Below are 23,880 nucleotides of genomic sequence, written 5' to 3'. Positions count from 1 at the left end.
GGCGAGGACATCGACCATGGCATTAGTTCATTTGAAACTAATTTCATGACGGTCCTGGCAAACTATGAGAGAAACATACTACTTACTTATGGCACACAGATAAATAACAGCTGAGTAATAAAGTATATATTTACATTTCTACATAGACATGTCGGAAACGAAACAACAATAACGGAAGATACAATATAATATTAGATCGGATATCAAAACAGAGAGAGTAACAATTTTAAATACGTTTGCTAGTACTGATCCAGTTGTGCTGTTATACATATAACAGAATACACTATACAAGTATGTGTCATCACTGTAATCTTGTTAGTTTATAACATTCAAAATAGGCCATCTGTTGTTTGTTCATAGACAAAGTAATCCCTTTAATGATATCGCACTCGGCTACTGAAGCCGATAAATGGAGAAATGTAATTTTATGTAACTGTTGATAGCTGTGTAAAACTAGTAATTTCCATCAAGCTTTATATTTTCAGTTGATATATGAAGAGTTTGGTAGATTTAATTACAGTATTTAGTTTAAAGTGGTGTTGTCTGTATGAATGTCAATCCATTGATGATCCATTCATCAGTTGTGTTCGTTGCCTCGTTAGATGTTTCTCCTTCTTCAAGTAATCAGCTTGAAATGCTTATGCAATTTGCTGTGTCCAACGTAAACAGACGTAAACCAACTTTCTAGCTATAGATCACAGCGTAAATTGTCACCTCAAAATCTTTACTGTCTTCACTAAGTGAGCGTAACACTGACAGCGAGTACTTTAAACAAATAGAAGCAAGAAGAAATATTCCACGACGTAAAGTAACAGATTGTTGAGAGAGAGAGAGAGAGAGAGAGAGAGAGAGAGAGAAAGAGAGAGAGAGAGAGAGAGAGAGAGAAAGAGAGAGAGAGAGACAGAGAGAGGGGGGGGGCAGAGAGACAGAGAGACAGAGAGACAGAGATACATACATACATACATACATACATACATACATACATACATACATACATACAGACAGACAGATCCACGTTGATTTTTAATTAATGGTCATACTGTTAACTGATTTTCGTGTTATTTATTTTCTTTCTCTGGTTTATTACACACCGTAACTCAATTAACAACGACAACAAAGTTCGGCATACACGTACTTTTATTAGGATGAAAAATACCCACCGATTTTGACAAATTCGTGAAAAGTATCAAAAATTATATTTCACTTCTTGGTTAAAAAAAATATGGCGATTTTATTCATCAATTAAATTCCCCTATCAAAAAGCATACCTCTACATATAAGCCGGGAGTAGATTCAGACCGTTGCCCTGTGAGATGAGAGAAACATCAACAGAGAACCAAGTCTATCTGGTTTACTAAAGTTTGCAAAGAGGATAAACTCCCTACTTAATTCAAGACGATTATATGTATCGTATGATGAAGTTTCAACGTAACTGTTTCGAGGAAAACTAGAAAATTAATATAAAATGCTTTATTATGGCACAAAACACACCCCTCGATTGATAAATGGTTTCTATTGTTTCGACAATTGACACATATATATAGTAAAATAAGTCATTGATTTTGGTTATCATCTCCCTGATTTATAACGTGTATCTAAATAAATCACATTTTACTTATCCAAAAAATTAATGCAATTAGAATTCAATTGACTTCATTAAGTAAGTTTCAGGTTGAGTTAAATGCATGAAATGCAATGGTACTGATTATTAAAAATGGCAGTTCATTTCAGCTATATGTACTGAATATGACGTCTAGATTTGCATATCGTTCGCTTCACATCTATGACCCATATGTAAATGAATTCTATGTCGTCACTCGATGACGTCACACTTCAGCTGACATATACAACAGGTGGGAACGGCACAGTGAATAAACGACTGTTGCCATGGCAAAAAGACTTGGTGCTGATGTTGTGGCAGCGCTATCCTTCACTTCTTTGCCTTCAAGTTCTGTGTGAGAGAAGTATATCAATTTGTTAGTGAGTTTGTCTGAAAAAAATTAATCTGAATGTGTTAAATAAAACAATATTTTGATGGATTCGACGAAGTTATATTTGGTATACGCAGTGTTCTTTTGTAAGGAAAATCAGTTAAATGAAAGACTATAATCATTGGCACAAAATATTTCTAGAACGATTGAAATTCAATGCTCTGTCCAAGAAATGCACAAGGAATCCATATTTAACATTTTCAAAACTGATATCCGTAAATTCTTATGTCCAAAACTTAGTTTCACTCATCTATGTGTCTGTCTGTCTGTCTGTCTGTCTGTCTGTCAGTCAGTCAGTCAGTCAGTCAGTCAGTCAGTCAGTCAGTCAGTCAGTCAGTCAGTCAGTCAGTCAGTCAGTCAGTCAGTCAGTCAGTCAGTCAGTCAGTCAGTCAGTCAGTCAGTCAGTCTGTCTGTCTGTCTGTCTGTCTGTCTGTCTGTCTGTCTGTCTGTCTGTCTGTTTGTCAGTCAGTCAGTCAGTCTGTGTGTCTGTCTGTCTGTTGGTCGGTCGGTCGGTAGGTCTGTCCATCCATCCATCCATCCATCCATCCATCTATCGATCCATCCATTCATTGATCCGCCCATCCTTCTCTCCACCCATTCACCCAACCACCCACCCAATCCACCCACCCATAACAACTTACCATACACTCTAATATCTTTGCTCTCTGACAAGGTTTCTTCATATACGTCATAATGCACTGTGCATTCGTAGATACCTATGTCATCTTTATCAACGTTGTGAAGGACCAGGGAACCGTTTAATAATACCTCTACGTCGTCTCTCCCGTCTTTATCTAAATCGTGCATCCCTGGAATTGCCGGTATACTTTTACCGTCCTTGGTCCAACTTACAGGCCAGCCGTCATAGTTTTCACCGGTTACAATACACACAAGGAGGATGGTTTTGTTGAGTTCGAGTATGTGATCACCGTTCGTCGTTATTGTTGGAACTATTAATTATCAAATAAGAATAAAAAAAATACAATTAGTAAATTGCTTGTGTCATTACAGGTCATTTTATTAGCATCACATATATACGTGTAACGTTTACACGAATTTGATCATCACTGAACTACTAGTAAATAGAAGAGACGTGTCCGATAAGCATATGAACACCTTTTGACGGCGATGTAATTCAGTTTGAAAAAAAAATATTGAAAAAGAGTTTTAAACTGATTTTTTGTTTGATTGCGGCATAAGAACCAAATCAAAGTGAAGATATTATTAGAAGGGAGGGGGGGGGGCTAGGGGAAGGTGGGAGTAGATGAAGCTGTAACAGAAAGGTATTAAATTTTTACAATATTCCAATAGTGAGTTTGGTCTTAAAGGTTGTAACAGTTCACTAGAAGGAGTTATGGATACGAGAGACGTACCAATATAGATGATAACATTTACGTCAGCTTCTGCGGTCGTACGTGTATTTTCACATCGGTAAGTACCAGTGTCGTCATCTTCAGTGTTCCGAATCGTTAAAGACGTAGTAATAACACGGTTACCCTCGTCTTTCTCTTGGATGCCGTATTTTTCACTCTGAGTTAATGGTTGAAAGTTGAATAACCAGTTAAGTTGTGGAGTCGGATCACCAGGATCACTCTGCAGCGTACAGGTAAGTATCGGTGAACTTCCTGCCGGTATCTTTAAGTGCATTCCTCCACTGTTAGGAGTAATGGTGATGGTTTCTGAAAAGAACAGAAATAGTTAATTATGACCACGTTTTAGTTGTTACCATCAAAAGTCACTGATAACAATATTGGCTATTACCAAGTTAATGACCATAGTCTCCAGGTGTAATCAACGAAGCTGGTCTTATAAAAAGATGTTCTTCCGCAATTTTTCAGTGTTAGGGGAGCAACAAGCTAAGGCAGAATTGCGCCTGATTTTGATACAGTGTGTGTGTGTGTGTGTGTGTGTGTGGGGGGGGGGGGGGGGGGTGATGATGTCTGTAAGGTAACGCACATTGTGTCTCCAAAATGAATTGTTGGCATAGTGGAAAGCACAAACATTTTCCCGGGGAAAAGTGGGCCGGCCGGGAAGTTAAAACTCTGTGCATGGAGCGAGGGAGGAAGAGTAGGTATCCTTAAACACCAGTGGGAAGCACAAGAACAGCTAAACACTCTTTCCACAGTTTTTCGCGGGGAGCGATTCTACATCATTTTTGGTCTGAAACAACATATCGGTAATGAAAACTGCAAATCTGTAAGTTGGCTGCAACTGAGACTAAAGGTATATTATCATTGACTTCTGCACTGTATTATCATCTTTACATGACCTTGTGTATTTTAGGTATGGAACCAATATCTGTCCGTGAGTACAATTCAACATAAATGATAGTTTATAGGTTGTAGTTGTGATCTGTACGTAGAGGTCGCTCTTTGAAACATTGTATGTGGCCGAGCATGGCGAACGAGTCATGTAACACATGAAACAATTTACTGCATGGTTGATAATTGAAAATAAATTCGTACACGAAAGTCGATTAACTATGAAAGTATTTTTCAAAGTGTAAGTCAGTGTTGCCATGGTAATCTGACATGGTAATCTAATATGTAGATGCACAGATAAGTCTTTACTAGAAGGTATAAGCTTAGCTGCGGTATTTAGTTTTTCTCCAGTTTAGTACGCAAACTGGTCGTTATTTTGGCATTCGAAATTCAATATTTTCTTCATTGCAGTAATTTTCTCAGATGTTCTCCCACCAATACCCACAATCGTTCGTGAAGCGTCAATAGATGAATCGGTATTCCGCTGGTATGTTCGTTTCTCCCCGGCACCCTTGTTTTGTTCATTCTTTGTTTGTATGTGGTTTATCTGAGGTTTTCCAGACCCCCAAACATATCCATAACATAAAAAGAACCAACCAATTGTTGCAGTAATAGTTGTTCTTTGACAGCTTACCTGTTAACACTTGTGTTACTGATGACAGACACACACACAATACCGCTAAACTAAACATATCTTTCAGTTTTTTCTCCACTCTCATGTAAACGTACAATGGTTTGTACAAGTTTATTTCTTACTGCATATATACACGCACAGTGGCTTCAAGTGTGACATGGGGTCGTTGCTGCCTCGTTTTTGTCTGAAAAGAATAAATATCAAAACACCAATTTTACATTTAGATAATATTAGTTCTTGTTTTGTGAAGCCCATCACTATTATAATAATAATCTACCATTACTGTCGACGTAATTGGATGGAAGATTACGTCATGTGCCAAAAATAGATGTATTCATTTGAAATGTATTTGTTTGTCGGCTTATTGTTCCGCATGACAGTCAGCGTTCCAACAACACATTATCGGTAATTTAATTAGCTGGTATGCATTCCGAAAATGTTTCAATAACTTGCCACATTCATTACCCACGTACATAAAATTGACCAAAATAAACGTAGAAATTATTTGAAATCTTGCGTTTTGGCATTGAAATAGATGACATATATGTCTCGTGACGTCACCCAATCGTATTACCTGTACCGGGTGGGGTGGGTATTTAGAGAATATAGCTCTTTCATATACCCGTTGCCGGTTCCAAGATGCATTGCTCGTCTCCATACAATGCCATGTATAGGGTTTGCACGCGCTACTCTGGGGATGGTTGTCACCTGACCGCACCCTGGGTTCACCTGTAAAATCCCTCACCGTCATTGATGGCGTTTAGTCTTTGTTCTATAAAATCACTCATAATCAAAGAGGTCAACATGTCTTTCTATCATTTCCTGATTAAAATGTTATTTCAAACGTAATAAAGACAAAACAAGACTAATTATAACTGTTACAATATAAAAGCGACGGTCTCTCGCGCAATGCATCTTGGAACTGGAAAATCGACTATTGTTTATGAGCGGAATACTATGAAGACAACTTGATCTGACTATGTCATCACAGTGACTATGGCGAAATCTATCGAGTGTGACACAGGAATGCTAAAAATGTTCTGCTGAAGTACTTATGTATAAAGTTTTGAAAATATCGGTATTAGAAGGTTTAACTTCATATTATTTTCTTTCAATTATTCAAGTTGATTAATTGGGGGTAATTTATGGATAAAATGTGGTTTGACCCGCTTTTGAATTGAATTCAAATATTATTTGCATTACTACTGTATCCCCATATCTTTCTCATGTATTTTCCGGTCTGTCTGTCTGTCTGTCTGTCTGTCTGTCTGTCTGTCTGTCTGTCTGTCTGTCTGTCTGTCTGTCTATCTGTCTGTCTGTCTGTCTGTCTGTCTGTCTGTCTGTCTGCCTGTCTGCCTGTCTGTCTGTCTGTCTGCCTATCTGTCTGTCTGTCTGTGTCTGTGTCTGTCTGTCTGTCTGTCTGTCTGTCTGTCTGTCTGTCTGTCTGTCTGTCTGTCTGTCTGTCTGTCGGTCTGTCTGTGTATATTTCAGACATCAATTTATCGTTACTATTCAGCCCAATCTCTATAGTCTAAATTCCCACTTTATAGCAAATGATATTTGACCTTGGCAGTGTGGAGTATTGCCATGGGCATTATACTGTGGGGGTTGGAGCGATTTAGAAAACATTCGGTCAGAAAAGAAACTGACAACTATCAGAGTCAATTCGAGGCTGCTTCCTGAACTATTTCAAAATATTTAACTGCTTTCGATTTTATTCACGTACGTTACTACCTCATCACATCTTTCCATTGACCTCAAAAGGTGAAAGTGTCCAGTTCAAATAACGACCAGCGCAATTAATTACCTCCCACTCTGTACCCGCTCAAAACATATGACATGTACCCTTAAGAATTTGCTTTCTGGTATTTCAATACGCTTGTTTTGTGGTTACGATTAAATGGTTTAACGTTTACGAGGGCTGGCTGGTCAACACTTGTTTGCAAGTGATGGCATAGGGAAATGGCTCGGGCGTAGGCTAACTAACTGTCACCCGTAGATATCAACAGATTGTCTGTTACTTTTTACCTGTCGAGGGCGGGAACGGTATACTAGTATAGAATATATACAGTACATGCGCACCATATAGCCCTGATATTGTTACACATCGTACAACCAAAGGTAACGTACGTACTGCACGGTACTTGATGTGTTTACAGTTAACGTATACATGTAAAAGCTGAACGCGTTTATAGGAATAGAAGTATATATAATATATATATATAGGCATCTAGATAAATTACCTTATTTGTGGAGAGATGTGAGTCACGACTGCTGACTGTCCATATTACGACTGTCGACTGGCAGCTGGAGTAAACACCGAAAGTATTAATAGCACAGCAGACTTGCATTGTTATGGTAAATAGCTGGTCTGATAGGTGCAGGTGATTACTTTCACTTCCGGGGTCATCTCCAAGGTATACGGCTCAAGGACTCTGCTATACCGTGCAAGACCCAATCTGATTAAAATCCGAAAACGATGAAACTAGAGGTAAATAAAGCATTTAGCCGCTTTCACCACATCAGATTGTGCAAGACCATGCCAGGTACACTCGTAAATGTTGTCAGGAATCTTTCGGGAGCACTTTATTATCATTAAAGTACTTTTGAGGGACAATGAATGGGGTTGGATTGGGGTAGGGTAGGAGCGATTGCCTTGCTTGTGATCTGATCAACGAACACGTGACGCACGAAGTTTAGTTTTAACTTTTACCCAGATTGTTCAAATTCCAGTCCACAATGCGATTTGACCTTTGACCTGTATCTCACAATATACTTTAGTCTGTCATTTAATTATGCGTCTAGGCACAGACAAGGAAGAAATTGCTTCCTTGTCTGTGAGTAGAAATTGAAACATCAGTATTGAATTTAATCAAATACAGATTACTATTCAGACAATAGATGAGTTGTGACTTTAATGATAAGTGAAATCAATTAATCAGTACTTTATAGAGGCCCACGTTCGATTCGAAGTAAGTACAGATTATTGACAGAGCTGGAGAAACAAAAGACACTGTTCTGGAACAAAATATTGAGGCAATATGCTTTATTGATGATAAGGTAGCACTAACGTCAAAATCTAGGATTGCACTATGAACTTTAACTGTGAACTTTAACCTTTAACTGTGAACAATAGAATTGATTTTTTTTTTTTAAATTACAAAATTTCTGTTTTCTGATTAAAATTAATTATCATTTGTCTACAAAAGAGATCATTGTCCGGAATAATATGCATTTTTGGTTCCACAGCTAGTACGCAGCCAATGATTTCTTGGGTACATTTCACCGTCATCAGATCTTGAACTTGAACTTGAAGGTCAAAGGGCAAGACTAAAATCTAAATGTTGCAATCAAAGATTAATCCACTGTTTATCATATTTTCTTTACACTATAAATTAACAGTGCTTAAAAAAACAAGTAAGGCATAAACTGATAAAATGTTCACAGAGTGCTTTATACTTTTATACGGTAATACATTCAGGATTCTGGCCTTTCTCGAAATTGATATGGCATTTAGTTCTAATAAAAAATTGTGTGGTTCCGCTGATTACGTGGGATAGGTATATTTTTTTAGGTTCGATTTTAGAATAGGTGGGGTAGGTACATTTTTTATTTCATTTTCTTATATATTTTTTTCATGTGTGTGTGTTGTTTATTTCTTCCTATCAGATGTATAGCCATTACAGATTGGAAGAACAGTTTTATTTTGTCTTTTAAGTTGATGTCACTTTCCGCATCCACTATTTCTCGTGAGACGTCACATTTTTTTGCGATTTTATTAATGTTTTCTCGAATACGTAATAAAAAGTTTAGGGTCGTCAGTGAAAAGCTAGGTGGGGTCGGGTAACCGGAACCAAACAATTATTTTTTTTAGGCCTTATCGCAAAGTGGAAAAATTTGAAGAAAATTTCCACCGCAATTTACGTAGATGGTATAGCCATCGCATAATTCTAAACTGATAGATTGGCCGTCATATTGATAATTTTAAGAGCTACCTAATGATGACATAAGACCTACCCACTTTGAAAACTTATATACGCAATATATACGCATATATATACGTATATACGCAAAGTCCAGATGTGTGCTGCGGTAGCCGGGTCTATCTACGCAAACTAGTTTTAATACCAAATCAATTGTAGGCCTACTAATTTCACCTGCTTCCGCTACGTTTCCTTTTCGCACATATTTGACCACCGTGTATATAGAGCTTTCCCTTGTTATCACAGGGAGTCAAGGAACCATGTTACAAAATAAATGAAATAAAACAAACAAACAAACAAACAAACAAACAAACAAACAAACAAACAAAGAGCAAACAAAAATATGTATGGGTAAATGAAATATCATTTTAAACTCACAGATAACTATCTATAAATATACTATATTTCTATATATACTATCTATTTGTATCTAGATAGTATAAACAGACCCATACGTATATACAAATATACATGTATATAGATAGTTTTCCATTGGTTTAAAATGATATTTCATTTACCCGTGCATGCATATTTGTTTGTTTGTTTGTAACACAATTCCTGGCTCTCTGTGTTCCAATTGTTTTTTTTCGAAGTGATCAGTTTTGTTATTTTAAATCAGTTTTGCTTTTGTCTAAAATCATTTAGTGTTGAATTCGATATAACTACAGTACCAGCAAATTGGTGGTCCCGAGATCGCTGGTCCAAAGAGAAGATATCTTCACCTCAGCTCATTCACCTCACCTAGCGAGTTCAAATGGCAAAGGTCACACGGTTTCGTTCCGTGGTAATATAACCAGAGCGAACATGATATACACGTAAAGTAGTGAATTGATTGAAGAACATTTTTTGCTGAAAAAAATTAAAAATTGACTAAAGTCTGCAGTTTAACAAAAGTTTCATTTCAAATGGAACGTTACGGTATGAAAACGCATAACACCGCGATAAAACGAATGTCTGGATACATATATAATTTGTCCGATAAAATATGAAGGAACGCCACCTAGTAACGTAGATCCCAACGCTATACATTGACCGGGTTGTACAGGCATGACTTCTCGCCAGTTTGTCTGTATTCAAAGATAATGTATCGTGTACTTGAAGGGCTTTTTCTCGCCGTGTGCCTCTTTATCTTTTTCCGTTAGAGGGAGACTTGTATAGGCCCCATCCTTTACGCTGATAGTTACTTTCTCCTTTTCACGTTGGCGACGATGTGATTTCCTCCAACAAACGTAGACTATGGCAACTGTGGAGAAGAAGACAACCACCACAGCCCAACACAAGATGGCGACGATGCAGATCAGGTTCAGTTTGAACATTGCGATATTCTGCTTAGATCTTTAATCTGTTAATGAAATTGAATAAGTGATTGGTAGGCTTATGCATGAATAAAACCATAACAGAACAGTGGCAACAACAAAATGTAAAGAGACTTGTAAAAGTTTTACAGGCACTTCGCTAGATCATATTTTGAAATTGGAGATGTTTGTTTTCATGATAGGAACATACTTGTCAGAGTAGGGACTTGAAAAATAACACTGCCTTTCTTCATAAATGTTATGTCTATCTGTCCATCTGTTAATCTCAGTACAATATACATATTATATATACTTGATAGAGAGAACAGCTGAATTACATCGTTGTATGCTCGCTCTCCTAGCCTAAAGCGTATCATCCGTCGCTTGCATTGGTTTGTTAGTATCAGTTCCAAGACACCTTGTATTTCTGTTCGACTCTTAATTACATTTTGAAATACTGTACCATCAAATTAAAAAAAAAAAGAAATTATACTTATCATTTTGTATGACATGTTTCAGCCCCCTCCTCACCGAAATAATAATTGATAAATAATTAGTTTATATGCGTTTTTTGTTTCACAATCATTTGACTGTTGGCATATTACTTATAGTAATTGGTTAAATATGGGGTTCAGCGTCTAAACGTGCGACAAATGTAGTATATTGTTCCTCTCTCTCTCTCTCTCTCTCTCTCTCTCTCTCTCTCTCTCTCTCTCTCTCTCTCTCTCTCTCTCTCTCTCTCTCTCTCTCTCTCTCTCTCTCTCCCTCCCTCCCTCCCTCCCTCCCTCCCCCCCTCTCTCTCTCTCTCTCTCTCTCTCTCTCTCTCTCTCTCTCTCTCTCTCTCTCTCTCTCTCTCTCTCTCTCTCTCTCTCTCTCTCTCTCTCTCTCTCTCTCTCTCTCTCTCTCTCTCTCTCTCTCTCTCTCTCTCCCACTTTCAAAGTATACAAGAGTAACTACCATGCATGTTTGTACTCGTTATGTTGTATTACGACAGATATAGCATGTTGGCGTCTTGTTGACCAGCATTCGAATGTGACTCAATTTTACTGACAAAAGCAATAGTCATTCGATGTATTCTCTATAAACATTGGCCAATAAACGTGCTAAAATGAGCTGATAACGCCGTGCCGTTACGTCAACTCATTTATTTTCAAGTTAATAGTGGTGTACGAAACTAAAAAAGCATGTTGTCAAAATGGCCATTTCGTTATCGAAATATCTGTACTCGCACATGAGATTTGTTTTATTTCCTCGTTTTAAGGAAGAATTGCAAGTTTCACCTGCTTGTAACACTTATTTGAGTTATTTCATTATCATCTTAAGTGTTATGATAATTAATACTTAGTCTCATTGATCTTCCCTTAATATACAATGCATCTCGGAAATGAATTGTTCAAAAGTTTTTTCTGTTACGTCAAACATATTCTCAGTTCAATTCTAAAAAAATGTGGGTCATCTTCCACATTTTTGCAATAGAGGTCACAAACACACAGACTCACACGCGCGCGTGCACACACACAGTCGCACTCGCACTCACACACGCATACGCGCGCGCGCACACACACACACACACACACACACACACAGAATCAGAACAACACATACAGTGATTGTCAGTTCGAACACATGCATGTCTCATCTATACCTTGTGTTCTTATAAGCTTAAAACTGTACTAGCTGTAACAGGGTTACATATTATATATTGAAAAATATTCATTGAAAAATGTTAAAATACCAATAATTAGACGTTGTACATGTCAAATAGAGGTTGATTTCAACCGAAGATAAAGGAGTACAGTAACGGGTTGAAATCGTGATCGCGTTGGGGCAGACGGGTTTTATGGTGCGGACCTAAAAATCAATATACTAGTACCAGGTATCCAAATATGTTCCAGTTACAGCTAGTGCAGACTTGACATCACGCATAATCACGTGATAGCAACGTCTAACCTATAATGCATCGGCGTGCGTGGTTACGTGACATCCATTGCATATCTAAAGTGGAAGTCAACATACGTTTGAAAGTAGAGCCGAGGGGGCAGCTCTTGTCTGGACTATACGAAACAATAGCTTGCTTTATATATTGAAAGCTTGAAGAGATATGATGTATGCCCCATCCTTTGTCAGTTGATTCAAGTCTTATATTGGACTTCTGCTTTTCACAGGTAGTCCAGCTAACGTTACGAATTTCGTAACGTTCAACCTGCAGGCGGCCTGGCAAACAATACTACATGCATATTCCATATTCATGTACACGTATTAAACAAAATAGTATAAATATACCGTAATGTGCACTGTTCCAAATTAAACGCCTTCGTGGTGGTAGTTACAATTGTGTTGTCTTCATTGTTCACAAGTCGACATAACTCACGATTTGAATTCGCAGACTACTGCCTACGCAGCAAGCGGAAAGCATGAATGAAGTTATTGTTCGAGCTGAATTCATACTCCTTTAGCATGAATTTACTGAATAACTTCAACACTGAAGACAGCGAAGTATATTTGGGGTGCATGATGAGGTACCTATGTTTCGCACATTGTGATCATGGGTATAAATGTGTTCCAGTCAGCCAAATTATTTTCAACCCAAACTACTTTACACACAGCAGTGCGTTATTTCACTATTCAAAATAGTCCGTTTCTTTAAGGCCCAATGCTTTAACATAGAAAGCCATCTTGTTATGGATTTAATTATTCATACATGACGTAGTGCACGTGATAATAAAAGATTATATCACTGGAACTTCAATATCTAAGCTTATTTTGGTATTCAATATGAATGACCGTCGAAGTATTCCAAAAATGACAAACAACTATGACATGCGCAGCTAGTTTAATTTGTAGCACTCGATCTTGCATCACGACGAGGGGTGAACATGTTGATATATACTTGTTTATGCCTGCGTTCAAAACTGTTGCGCGATCAGAATATCTCCGTTCCTTAATACCTACACCGTCACACGTACGTCCAGATCGTGTTGTTATATTTTCAATATTAGTGAAACTATACCCATGGCCGTCTATCGTTATGCTGGAGAGAAAACATTGTCGTATTTTGCACATTAATGTTAATAACAAAGTAAACTTCTGCGGTGTCTTTCAACGGGACCGGACATTCAACCCTGGTTGGGGCGTATTTGGCTCTTGGCCCGGCCTACGTTCACACGATCGAGCAAGGAAAATAAAACGAAAATGAATTTAAAGAAACATTGTTATTGCTCTGTCGTCAGCTTCTCTTCAAGTGATCAATACAATTGAGGAGAATTTATTGAACTTACCGAACAAAGCGTACGTTAGATAAAACAGCACGTATATATTTAAGATGATGTCGTCACTATCATTTCCTCCTGGGGTCCAGCGAGTACGTACGAGTGAAAGTTTAAGCCGTTGTTTTTGTACGTCTGCGCAGTCGCACCATTTGTTGTGTTGGCGCAGTATAAATTAAATGTAGCATTGTAACTTTATGTTGTTTACACAAACACAAGAACAGAGACGTACATGTTTAAGATGACACACACACGCGCGCGCGCACACACACATATGCACATACACACGCGCGCGCGCACACACACACACACACACACACATACATACATACATACATACATACATACATACATACATACATACATACATACATAGAAATGCATATGGAACTATAAATCAGTCCGTATAAATAGATGTAAAATCCGACGTTTCGAATAAATATTCTTTTTCAAAGGAAATACATACATACATACATACATACATACATACATACATACATACAAATCCACACACGTGTATGTATGTATGTATGTATGTATGTATGTATGTATGTATGTATGTATGTATGTATGTATGTATGTATGTGTGTGTGTGCGTGCGTGCGTGCGTGCGTGCACACATGCACGCACGCACGCACGTACATATGTACGTATGTATGTATGTATGTATGTATGTATGTATGTATGTATGTGTGTGTGTGTGTATGTATGTATGTATGTATGTATGTATGTATGTATGTATGTATGTATGTATAGATAGATACAAATACTGATTAAAATCTGATGTGGTAAAAGCGGCTAGATGCCTTTATTTACCTCTATATGTACATCATTTTGTGCCGTTTGTTTTGTTCCGAGTGATCGCTGTCGTCCCACAGAAAGCAGCGATCACTCGGAACAAAACATATATAATATATTCATATATGCACACATCCACAAGCGTAATTTATATAAAACCGGGGGAAATGACGATTTTGAACGTTTTGACTTATATTTCACACATCATGTGGTACAAGCAGTCCTGAAATTCAGTCCCGCAGCAGTCCTGATGTTTCAGTCCCGCAGCAGGACCGACTCCTTTTGGCTGCCACAGTCCTCTTGCAGCAGTCCTGCTGCAGGACTGTGGCAGGTATACATGCATGACTGAACACTTTCCCTGGGTATGTTTCCCAAGTTTGAGATTTTTTTCTTTATTTTAGAAAAAAAACCCACTAAATTAACACAATTGTAAAATCTCACCAGTTCGGAGACTGACTTGTGACATTTTAGAAGGCCATTCAATTGTAAAATGAATAAAAACCAGCATGCTAAACCTTAAAGTACAGCGAATGTCGTATAATGAATGCTACTTTAACACAGTGGAGTAGCAGATGTCCATATCAACCTTTAGGATACGTTTTAAGTATTCATGTCGTCACACGAACATTTACATTTTTGCATTCCTTGGTAAATTGTGGTTGTAGTTCTTCTAGTTAATTATTTGCCACAATGACGGAGAAAGACGTTGTAAATTATCTCCAACGTCGTCGCCGATCCACCCTAGCTATACTGTTGCCACTGTTTGTATTGTCCATCGGAATTGGTATAACACTGCCTTTCTTGGAACTTAGAAAAGGTATGATAGACAACGCTTAGTTATTTAATGGTCTCGAGTAAATTTGTATTAATATATATTTATTACGCACGGTCTAATGTCGCTTGATACATTAATTCACATTGCTTTGTCTTAACTTGTACAAATACAGTTAATTATATTCAGAAACAAACAGTTGAAAACCAAAGTCTGAAACACCCATATCTATACAGCAGCTGAAATCATTAGAGTCGTAATCCGTAACTTATTGTGACACTCATGACCTGTACTTAATAACATAGAAAAACAAGACCCCACACTTATTGCGCTGTCTCATTAATCGATTTGACCTCACATACGTATCCTAGGTCTTGTTTTGACTAGATTTACATCTGCTGGTAACACCCCTCCCCCTTTAAAATTTGTTTTGTCCCCAAAACAAACAAATTCAAAATGCAAAATTCAATCAAAACACATTCCGTCAAAATTGTATAGGAAAAGTTCATTGACAATAGGAAAATGAAATGTAATTCTCCATACAATGTTTTATCGTTGTTGTAATTTGTTGTTTGTTTGTTTGTTTGTTTGTTTGTTTGTTTGTTTGTTTGTTTGTTTATTTGTTTGTTTGTTTGTTTGTTTTTGCTTTTTTTATGTCGAGAATTCAAAGTCACACGTGTTTAAGGTAAATGCTAAAGATAGGAAAAGTCGATCATGTTTTGTTTCTTTGTTTTTTTTGTATAAATCGTCTTTGTGAAAATTTACTGAAAATCACGCAGTTTGACAGTAAAAATTCAAAATGTACTTATCCTAAACTTGTCAAAATACTCTTAATTGAAAATGTCTTAAAATGGTAAAATTCTCTTATCGTAAAATGTCAAAACATATCTTAAAATGTCAAAAGTCACTTATGTCTGTTTATTTTGCAACACTTGTTTCTGATGCAAACAATTACAGGAATTCGGAAGAATCAATATTAATCAAAACTTACAAAGTACATTTCCTAAATGGAAATATTATAGACTGAATTTAAATCATATCATAACACGATTCTTTCGAATTCTGATGTTGAGAAACAACTTAACGTAAATGTAACCATGGTGAACAAGCTTAAGTCTAAGATTTCTATAATATCGTGTATCACTCGTTTTTCTAGTGATCCGTTCATTTTTTGTATATATAAGGCTTGTACTTTTTTGCCGTTGGCCACCAGTACTGAATAAACGATTGGTTGTGATCACTAGTACAAACAGCACGATTGTGATCGATGCCAACCTCTGAACTCTTAGAAAAAACACATGATTCGATTCTGTACAGCTTGGCATATGTCAGGTATACCTAACCCCACACTGACGAGCTAGTAGTAATCGGGTAACACATTCACTATATATAGTTAAGTGTACCAAAATTCTTGTAAATGTGAATTTCGACTATATGGCACCCAGAGATTGCCAAGGTGTCATAAATCACCAAAAAAACCATTGTAAACAACATAGCAATATTTTTTATACTAGTTGTATTAGTAATTTGTTGAAACATGTTTTTCGGTAGGTGATTTAGGTGTGTCTCAACCTGTGCAAAATGATCTTGCCACAAGAAGTGACGGGGAAATAATCGATGATACAGCTACACCTGATTTTGATTCAAACATTGCAAGTGTGACCTTGACGTCAATCCTGAAAGGCAAACGAAATGATGGTTACAAAAAACAGCAGATCACATCTCCATCTATATCGCGGACCACATTTGCGGTATCTTCTAAGACTACAGCTCCCACAAGATCTGAGTCGCTCGAAGCGACTACCGCATCTACCGCGGCTACCGAATCTATCATTCCCGAAATTGCCACTACGTCTACGGCAATCACCACGTCAACATTACATATCACATACGAAGTGCCTAAAATGTCTACACCACCTATCGCACCAACCTTATCTACCACACCAACTACCAGGTTAAAAACTGGATCGAGAGAACCCGCTACTTCAACAATAACTTCTACCATTATGAGCAGAGCCATTGAAATTGTACCGACAATAGATGATGTTACATCGACATCTGCTGCAAAATTCACAAATCGCCCGGTTGACGGTAAGCCTCCTTGATAATTTCTATCATATCTGTACAATGGCAGACATATGGCAACGATCCAGGGATTACAAAGTCAGATTTTATTGTATGCCTTACTGTCTAAAATTGGTAAATAGTTGCATCTGTCTGTCTGTGGACACGACATCTCAAATCAAATAGTGAAGTATAGTAGATGTATAGAAAGACCGAATGTTGAGCATAACACTGTGACTTTATTTCTGTACCATATATGCGCTGAGATTGGACATGGCAGACCCCCGCCCGTCTCAGGCTAACATCTCTCCAGTGTCTTAAAAAATACATAAACTGCAATATATAAACTTATTCGAGTCCTTTGTTCTAATTACATTAAACAGTATAGCATACATATTAAATTGGCGTTACAACTGCGATATACGGGCTATCTATATCACAACAATACATAGCGTGTCTAGTCATAATCGTAGACGCCAGTCACTACATTCGAAATAGACACATTGTCGGAAATACTTTTACTCGCTAATGTGGAAATTATAGTCATGACAGTAGGCCTCCTTGATAATTTCTATCATATCTATACAATGGCAGACATATGGCAACGGTTCTGAGATTTGGGAAGCTTAAGAAATGATACACTTCAAAGTCAGATTTTATTGTACACCTGACTGTCTAAAATTGGTAAATAGTTGCATCTGTCTGTCTGTCTGTCTGTCTGTCTGTCTGTCTGTCTGTCTGTCTGTCTGTCTGTGGACACGATATCTTAAAAAAATGCTGCATCGATTTTAATTAACCTTGCTACATTTTTTGCGTATGGAAATGAAAAGAACTGATTAGATTTTGGTAAACATCGATCCAATGAACATTAATTAGATATTTGCATAATTAAGGGTTTTTAGTAATTAGAATTTATCTTAACATATGTTAACCATAACAAAGTGCATATGTCCTACAAAGTTTGTTGATGGAGCTTACAGTCTTAATGAATAATTTGCATGATTAAAGATTATCGGTAATGTATTAGGCTATACCTTATATATTCAAGATTTGAATTTCATATAATTTGGCACATACATCAACCATGAGAAATCACACATATCATGTTGGTATGGTTTTTAATTTTAATGAGTACTTTGCATAATCAATTTTCGGTAATTAGACTACATCTTAAGAATGCAAACTTAAAATTTCATTTAACCTGGTACATCCATCAACCATTGATGTAGTTGTTTATGTACTTTTTAATTGTGATGTGTAATTGGCATAATCATTTTGATGATTAAACAATATCTTTGGAGAGCAAGCTCAGATAATTTAGTACATGAATTGATTATAATGAAGTGTATGTGTCGTCTAAAGCTTGATGATGTAACTTATAAGATAAATGGTTAATTTGCATAATTAATAAGTCTTTGTAATTAGACAATATGTTAACTACGGAAGCACATTCATACAGTTTCTCATATAATTAATTTTTCCAATTAAGTGATACATCATGTATAATAGCTATATTTGAGAATTGTGCATTCTAAGGCCAAAAACAATGTCTTGTTCCCGTTACCCGACACCACCTACTTTTTCACTGCCGACCCTAAACGTTGTTTTTTTATGTATTCGAGAAAAATAAAATCGCGAAAATTGTGAAGTCACGCGAGAAATAGTGGATGCGCAAATTGACATCATCTTAAAAAGACAATTATAAAATTTTTCTTCCAATGGCTGTATATCTGATGGGAAGAACCCAATAACACAGAGACCATGTGGGAAACAACGGAAAAAAACATAACTACCTGACACAAACACATGAACAAAAAAAACCAAAAAACAAAAAATAAACCTATTCTAAAATTGAGCGTAATCGGAAACCACACACTTTGTTTTAGGCCTAACAATGTGTGTAGGCCCAAAAATTAATGGTTTTGTCCTTACGGAAGAGATTTAGTTTAAATCTAGGATTAAATACAAGCTCTAAAAATTCAACTATCTATCTTTACCATGATCTTCACCCATTCAAGTAAACCAAATGAGAACCCCCCCCCCCCCACACACACACAGACACACAGACACAACATACATACTCTATCATAATTATGATATATTTTGTTTGTGCAGTCTCTAATAGAGTCCTGGATTACAATTGTTGGCAATACGTAATGCACACAACACCTCTACATTGGCAAGGTGCAAACAGGGAGTGTTATAACCTTGGTGGAATGCTGTTGACTATCCCAGATAGCAGTACAAACAATGCTGTGATTGCATGGGTCAAATACAGATACCTTGATGTTGGGAACATATGGATAGGACTTCACCACATGTATGGATCAGATGTCTCTGAACCTACCAATTACCAATGGGTAAATGAAAAACGTATAGAGCAAGGTGATTATCAAAATTGGAGCATTGGAGAACCAAATTATGGTAACCAGCAGGCGTGTGTGCAGCTATGGTGAGTTACAACAATTTTACGAATCATATATCATAAATGACACGCAAAGTTATTTGGTATTACAATATGTTGTAGCCGAAAGATAGTGAAATAATACTTTCAAGAAGCTGCCAACACAAGAGAGAGGCTAGATGTCGATGAAAGGCAGACTTTGGGTCCTCACATATTCGTTACACATAAAGAGTGTGCATGAAATGTGTATATGTGCAAACTAGTGGGGAGTTAGGCTATACAGGACTGAAGAATCGACTATAACTTTGCCAATAGCAATACCACTCAGAAATCAGCCATGCCTTCACCTAGTGTAGACGTCAACTTTACGGCAACAAATGTCCTGAGCTCAACCGCATCAACTCAAACTAGGATCCTAGGATAAATGTTGATGGTGGATTTCGACATGCTACTCATATCAATCGAAACACCTAGAGAAAAATACTATTGGAAAATTGCTAGCTAGGATCACACGATGTCCATTGGACCAAGCAAAACTATCCACGCTGTCTGATTACCGCGGCATTACTAACATGCAAAATCACCATTGATAACAAAAGTAACTCACAGATCAGACACCGAGGGAATGTTAATTCCATGATAATATGTATGTATGTATGTATGTATGTATGTATGTATGTATGTATGTATGTATGTGTGTGTGTGTGTGTGTGTGTGTATGTATGTGTGTATGTATGTATGTATGTATGTGTTTGAAATCACACTCAAAGTTCATTAAACATGGGATTTTCTTTCATGAATTTGTGACCATACATTTATCAATAGTAGCACCTTTGCTATCCAAGACATTATGACTATGATATTTATCTCTCTGTCAAATTCCTTGAAGGAACATTGAACTCAATTCCGACATGTCATCCTATCTAAAGTAGAAAATTGACTTTCCGAAACCTGTAGGGCTTATAACAAAAACGTCCTTTCCATACAGGATCTGTTACACCTCAACGTTCGTACACAAGTTGTCATTGATCAGAATCAAATCACACGACTTTCTTTAAATAAAGTATTGCCCGCGCGGTGATATTGCCCACGCACGTAGACACTATTGCCCGACACTTCTGCCCGCTGGCATTATTCCGACCGGTGCACATTTATTCCGCGCATGTTTTTAAGTGTTGCACGCCCGAGATGACAAAATCGCTACAGTGAAACACACAAACTTATTTCTTGCTGAAAATCTGAATAAATATAACTACAAATTTAAGGTGGGGACACTCGAGCTCCTGCAAAGAATGCCATATCCCCATTTTATGGTTATCTGCAAGTACAGATTAGAAATGCACCATGAAGGGGAAACCTTTACTAGCGATGACAAATGTGATGAACATATGAATGCGAGGATGAATGAGTGGACGGTGTAATAAAATCAATAACACATGCACTTGGGCAATATCACAAGTTAGTGCTTGTCCAAGGGATGGCACTCTTTACCAAAATTTTGATGATGCCCAAGCCGAATTGTCCTCGCTGGTATGTGTTATTATTTAAATACTGAATGCTTTACGTTTGGAGATGTGTCAACGTCTTTATGTTGAAACCACATTCAGCAACTTTGATAGAGGCAGCCATGTTGGTAAAGCTGTCAATTGGTACTTGTCTACAGGCTAGAAAAATGAACCATAAAAGAAACTTTACCAGCACTGTACTTTCCATTCAACAAATTGACTGTTACAGGACATGTACAGTGATGATATAAATAGTGTTTTATATTCAATATTTGAGGTAAACAGAAGTAATGTCAATATTATCATGTTACCTTCATTTCATTATCCAGTGGTGGACCCTAGCTTAACCTTTGCCCCCCCCCCACCCCAAATCAATAATTTTGTGGTATTTTGACCATTACCCTTGTATATGAAACAAATCCCATATATTTTTCTTGAGGCTTAAAGGCTTGGTCTTATATTTTCTAGGCGTGATCGAAATTACTTTTGGGACAACGACCATTGTTATTTCGTGAAAGCCTATATTTGTCAATTTAGAACTACAGGTATGTACAATCTTTTTCTTGCGTTACGTAAATCTACGGCAAATATTTTATGAATACATCAACACTGCATTTAGGTATAGCTGTCAAGTCATTGGTGAAATGTTAACCAACCTTCATCAATACTAAGACTTAAAATTGATCAAAATTTATGTTAAACATTAGAGAATTAAGGAATGTCTGAAATGAAGCTTATATTTTCGTTTTGAAGGTTATAGCTCATGATAGCAATCACAAGGAATCCTTCAAATCCTTCAACTACATCTGCAGTTCCTCCAAGGCAACGAAAATTATATGGCGACATCACTTCTATCTATATAGTGGGGTACGGGTGGGGCCGTGGGGTGGTGGTGTCTTGTCTCTTTGTATATGTGAAAGCCCTTGAAGAGATCTATGTGAAGTCATACCCCAGTATTGTTATGTCGTCGTGGGTCAGTAGTTTATACTCTTTAACCAGAATATAACTGATTAAAGAAATTACAAAATGCTAAATTGATGTGAATTACATCAAAACGTCACCCCTACTTGCTATTATTGGACACTACATGCCACTGAAGACTAACTCTGTTCATACAGTAACACCCACATCTACTTTTAAATGAATGTATGCCCTATAACTCTATTCGTACAGTAACCATGGTAACAGCCATATCTACTTTACTGTATGTCCTATAACACAATTCATACAGTAACCATGGTAACACCAACATCTACTTTACTTTATATATTAGCTGTTGCTTACTGTTGTCATATTTCAAAATTATTTTTTTCTCCAGTATACTTAATTGTGTTTATTTTCATTCACCAGGCTGTTGAAGATGACTAGACGTAGAATTGTTCGTCAAGGGCAGCACAGTCATTTATGATGGCTTATGAAATACTACGGAATATACCTTTGTGATACAAGCGAGTTCGCCACCAAGACATGACAATCTTTTATATAGTGTTCAGCTGCAAGCTTAGATGTAAATGGCATATGGTTGATATAACTATAATTCATGTTGATATAATCTGATATAATGTTGATATAACTATAATTCATATTGATATAAACTGATGTAATGGTGATATAACTAATTTATATTGATATAATCTGATATAATGTTGATATAACAATCATTCATGTTGATATAATCTGATATAATTTTGACCTCTACTTAAGTTAGCACGACCATTCCCATGTTTACTTGGTTTTTAACTGACTATGGGTAGGAATATTCCTGAGGAAAACTAACTGCAAAAATTGAAGTTTAATTTCCGAGGCGCTTTACACGTTAGGAAAGATGACAGACACGCTATCATCTGTAATATCTAACTCAAAAGTGATGAGATATCATCTAGTTAGACATGTAGTAGTTATATACTCAAGTGATATTTTGACGGATGTCACAATAGTGCAAGAGCCTAGATTTCTGTATGTTGTGTACATAATTTCAAATCGACGAACCAAGACAGTAAGAATCTTATAAGGTCAGTTTCCGATAACCTGACCAACCATACTTTAGGGACCGCTCAGTTTCTCCGGCCTGGGGTATGGAAGGGGGGGGGGGTGGAGTCGGTGGATTTTGCCATCGGGTAGACGAAAAATCAGTGACCCCCATATCTGTAAAACCGTAAATAGGCTGAACCCCCCCCCCATCACTTAACTCTAAAACATTATGACCCCCCCCCCCCCCATATCATATTCACATGGAAGATATTGTTTAACGTGACTCAGCGTGGACTGCTTGACTGGCACTATCATATAATTATTGACTACACGGGGTAAAGATATTCAAAAAGGAGTTTAATAGCATCCTAAAATAGTAAAAGGTAGGAGAAAAACTTGGAGATGGGAATTTGTACACATCTCATGGCTATTAGTAACTAGTGTAGTAGCTAGGTAATACATGTATGTGTATGGTGTATAGTTATGTTTGAACGTTTACATGAAGTAATATTAAAGAATGTATGTAAGAAAAAGGGACAAGAGCAAATACCACAGTTAAGCCAAGGTTACACGCCATTGTAGAAATGGGATTTTGATCCACAACACAATGACCCCCTATCCACAATTTTCAAAACAGGATGACCCCCTACTGTCAACGTCAAAAACAGGGTGACCACCTACCAATCCACCCCAGCCGAAGAAGCTGACTGATCCGTTAAGACTCCGACTCAAAACATTGTTTTTAAAACATTATAAAAAGTTACGATCTTCTTTGTCTTCTTGACCTTAGACCTTCTGTTTTCTTTCCCTAGCGATATCTGTACATATTTTTTTTTCAAACTTTCGCAGAGGGGTTATTCTGACCGACATTTGTTTGTGTTTGGATTGAAAGCAATAGTTTTCAAGAAAACAAATTAAAAAGATCAAATGAAATAA

The 23,880-nt window shown here is 37.0% G+C and overlaps 1 protein-coding gene across 1 annotated transcript; it reads right to left on the bottom strand.

The window, feature by feature from the left end:
- Positions 1–1,163: 1,163 nt before the first annotated feature.
- On the bottom strand, positions 1,164–7,195 carry LOC144436656 (cell adhesion molecule 2-like). Its single transcript, XM_078125498.1, has 5 exons — positions 7,130–7,195; positions 4,887–5,070; positions 3,365–3,670; positions 2,633–2,941; positions 1,164–1,951 (listed from the first exon to the last, which is right to left on the bottom strand). The coding sequence occupies exons 2-5, from the start codon at positions 4,969–4,971 to the stop codon at positions 1,827–1,829; spliced, it is 825 nt and encodes a 274-aa protein (XP_077981624.1). The 5' UTR covers positions 4,972–5,070; positions 7,130–7,195; the 3' UTR covers positions 1,164–1,826.
- Between the last annotated feature and the right edge of the window lie 16,685 nt (positions 7,196–23,880).

Source organism: Glandiceps talaboti, chromosome 6 (genome assembly GCF_964340395.1).
Source record: "Glandiceps talaboti chromosome 6, keGlaTala1.1, whole genome shotgun sequence".
In the NCBI taxonomy this organism is placed as follows: domain Eukaryota; kingdom Metazoa; phylum Hemichordata; class Enteropneusta; family Spengelidae; genus Glandiceps; species Glandiceps talaboti.
The sequence above is the reverse complement of the archived record's forward strand: the minus strand, read 5'-3'. Positions and strand labels throughout refer to the sequence as shown.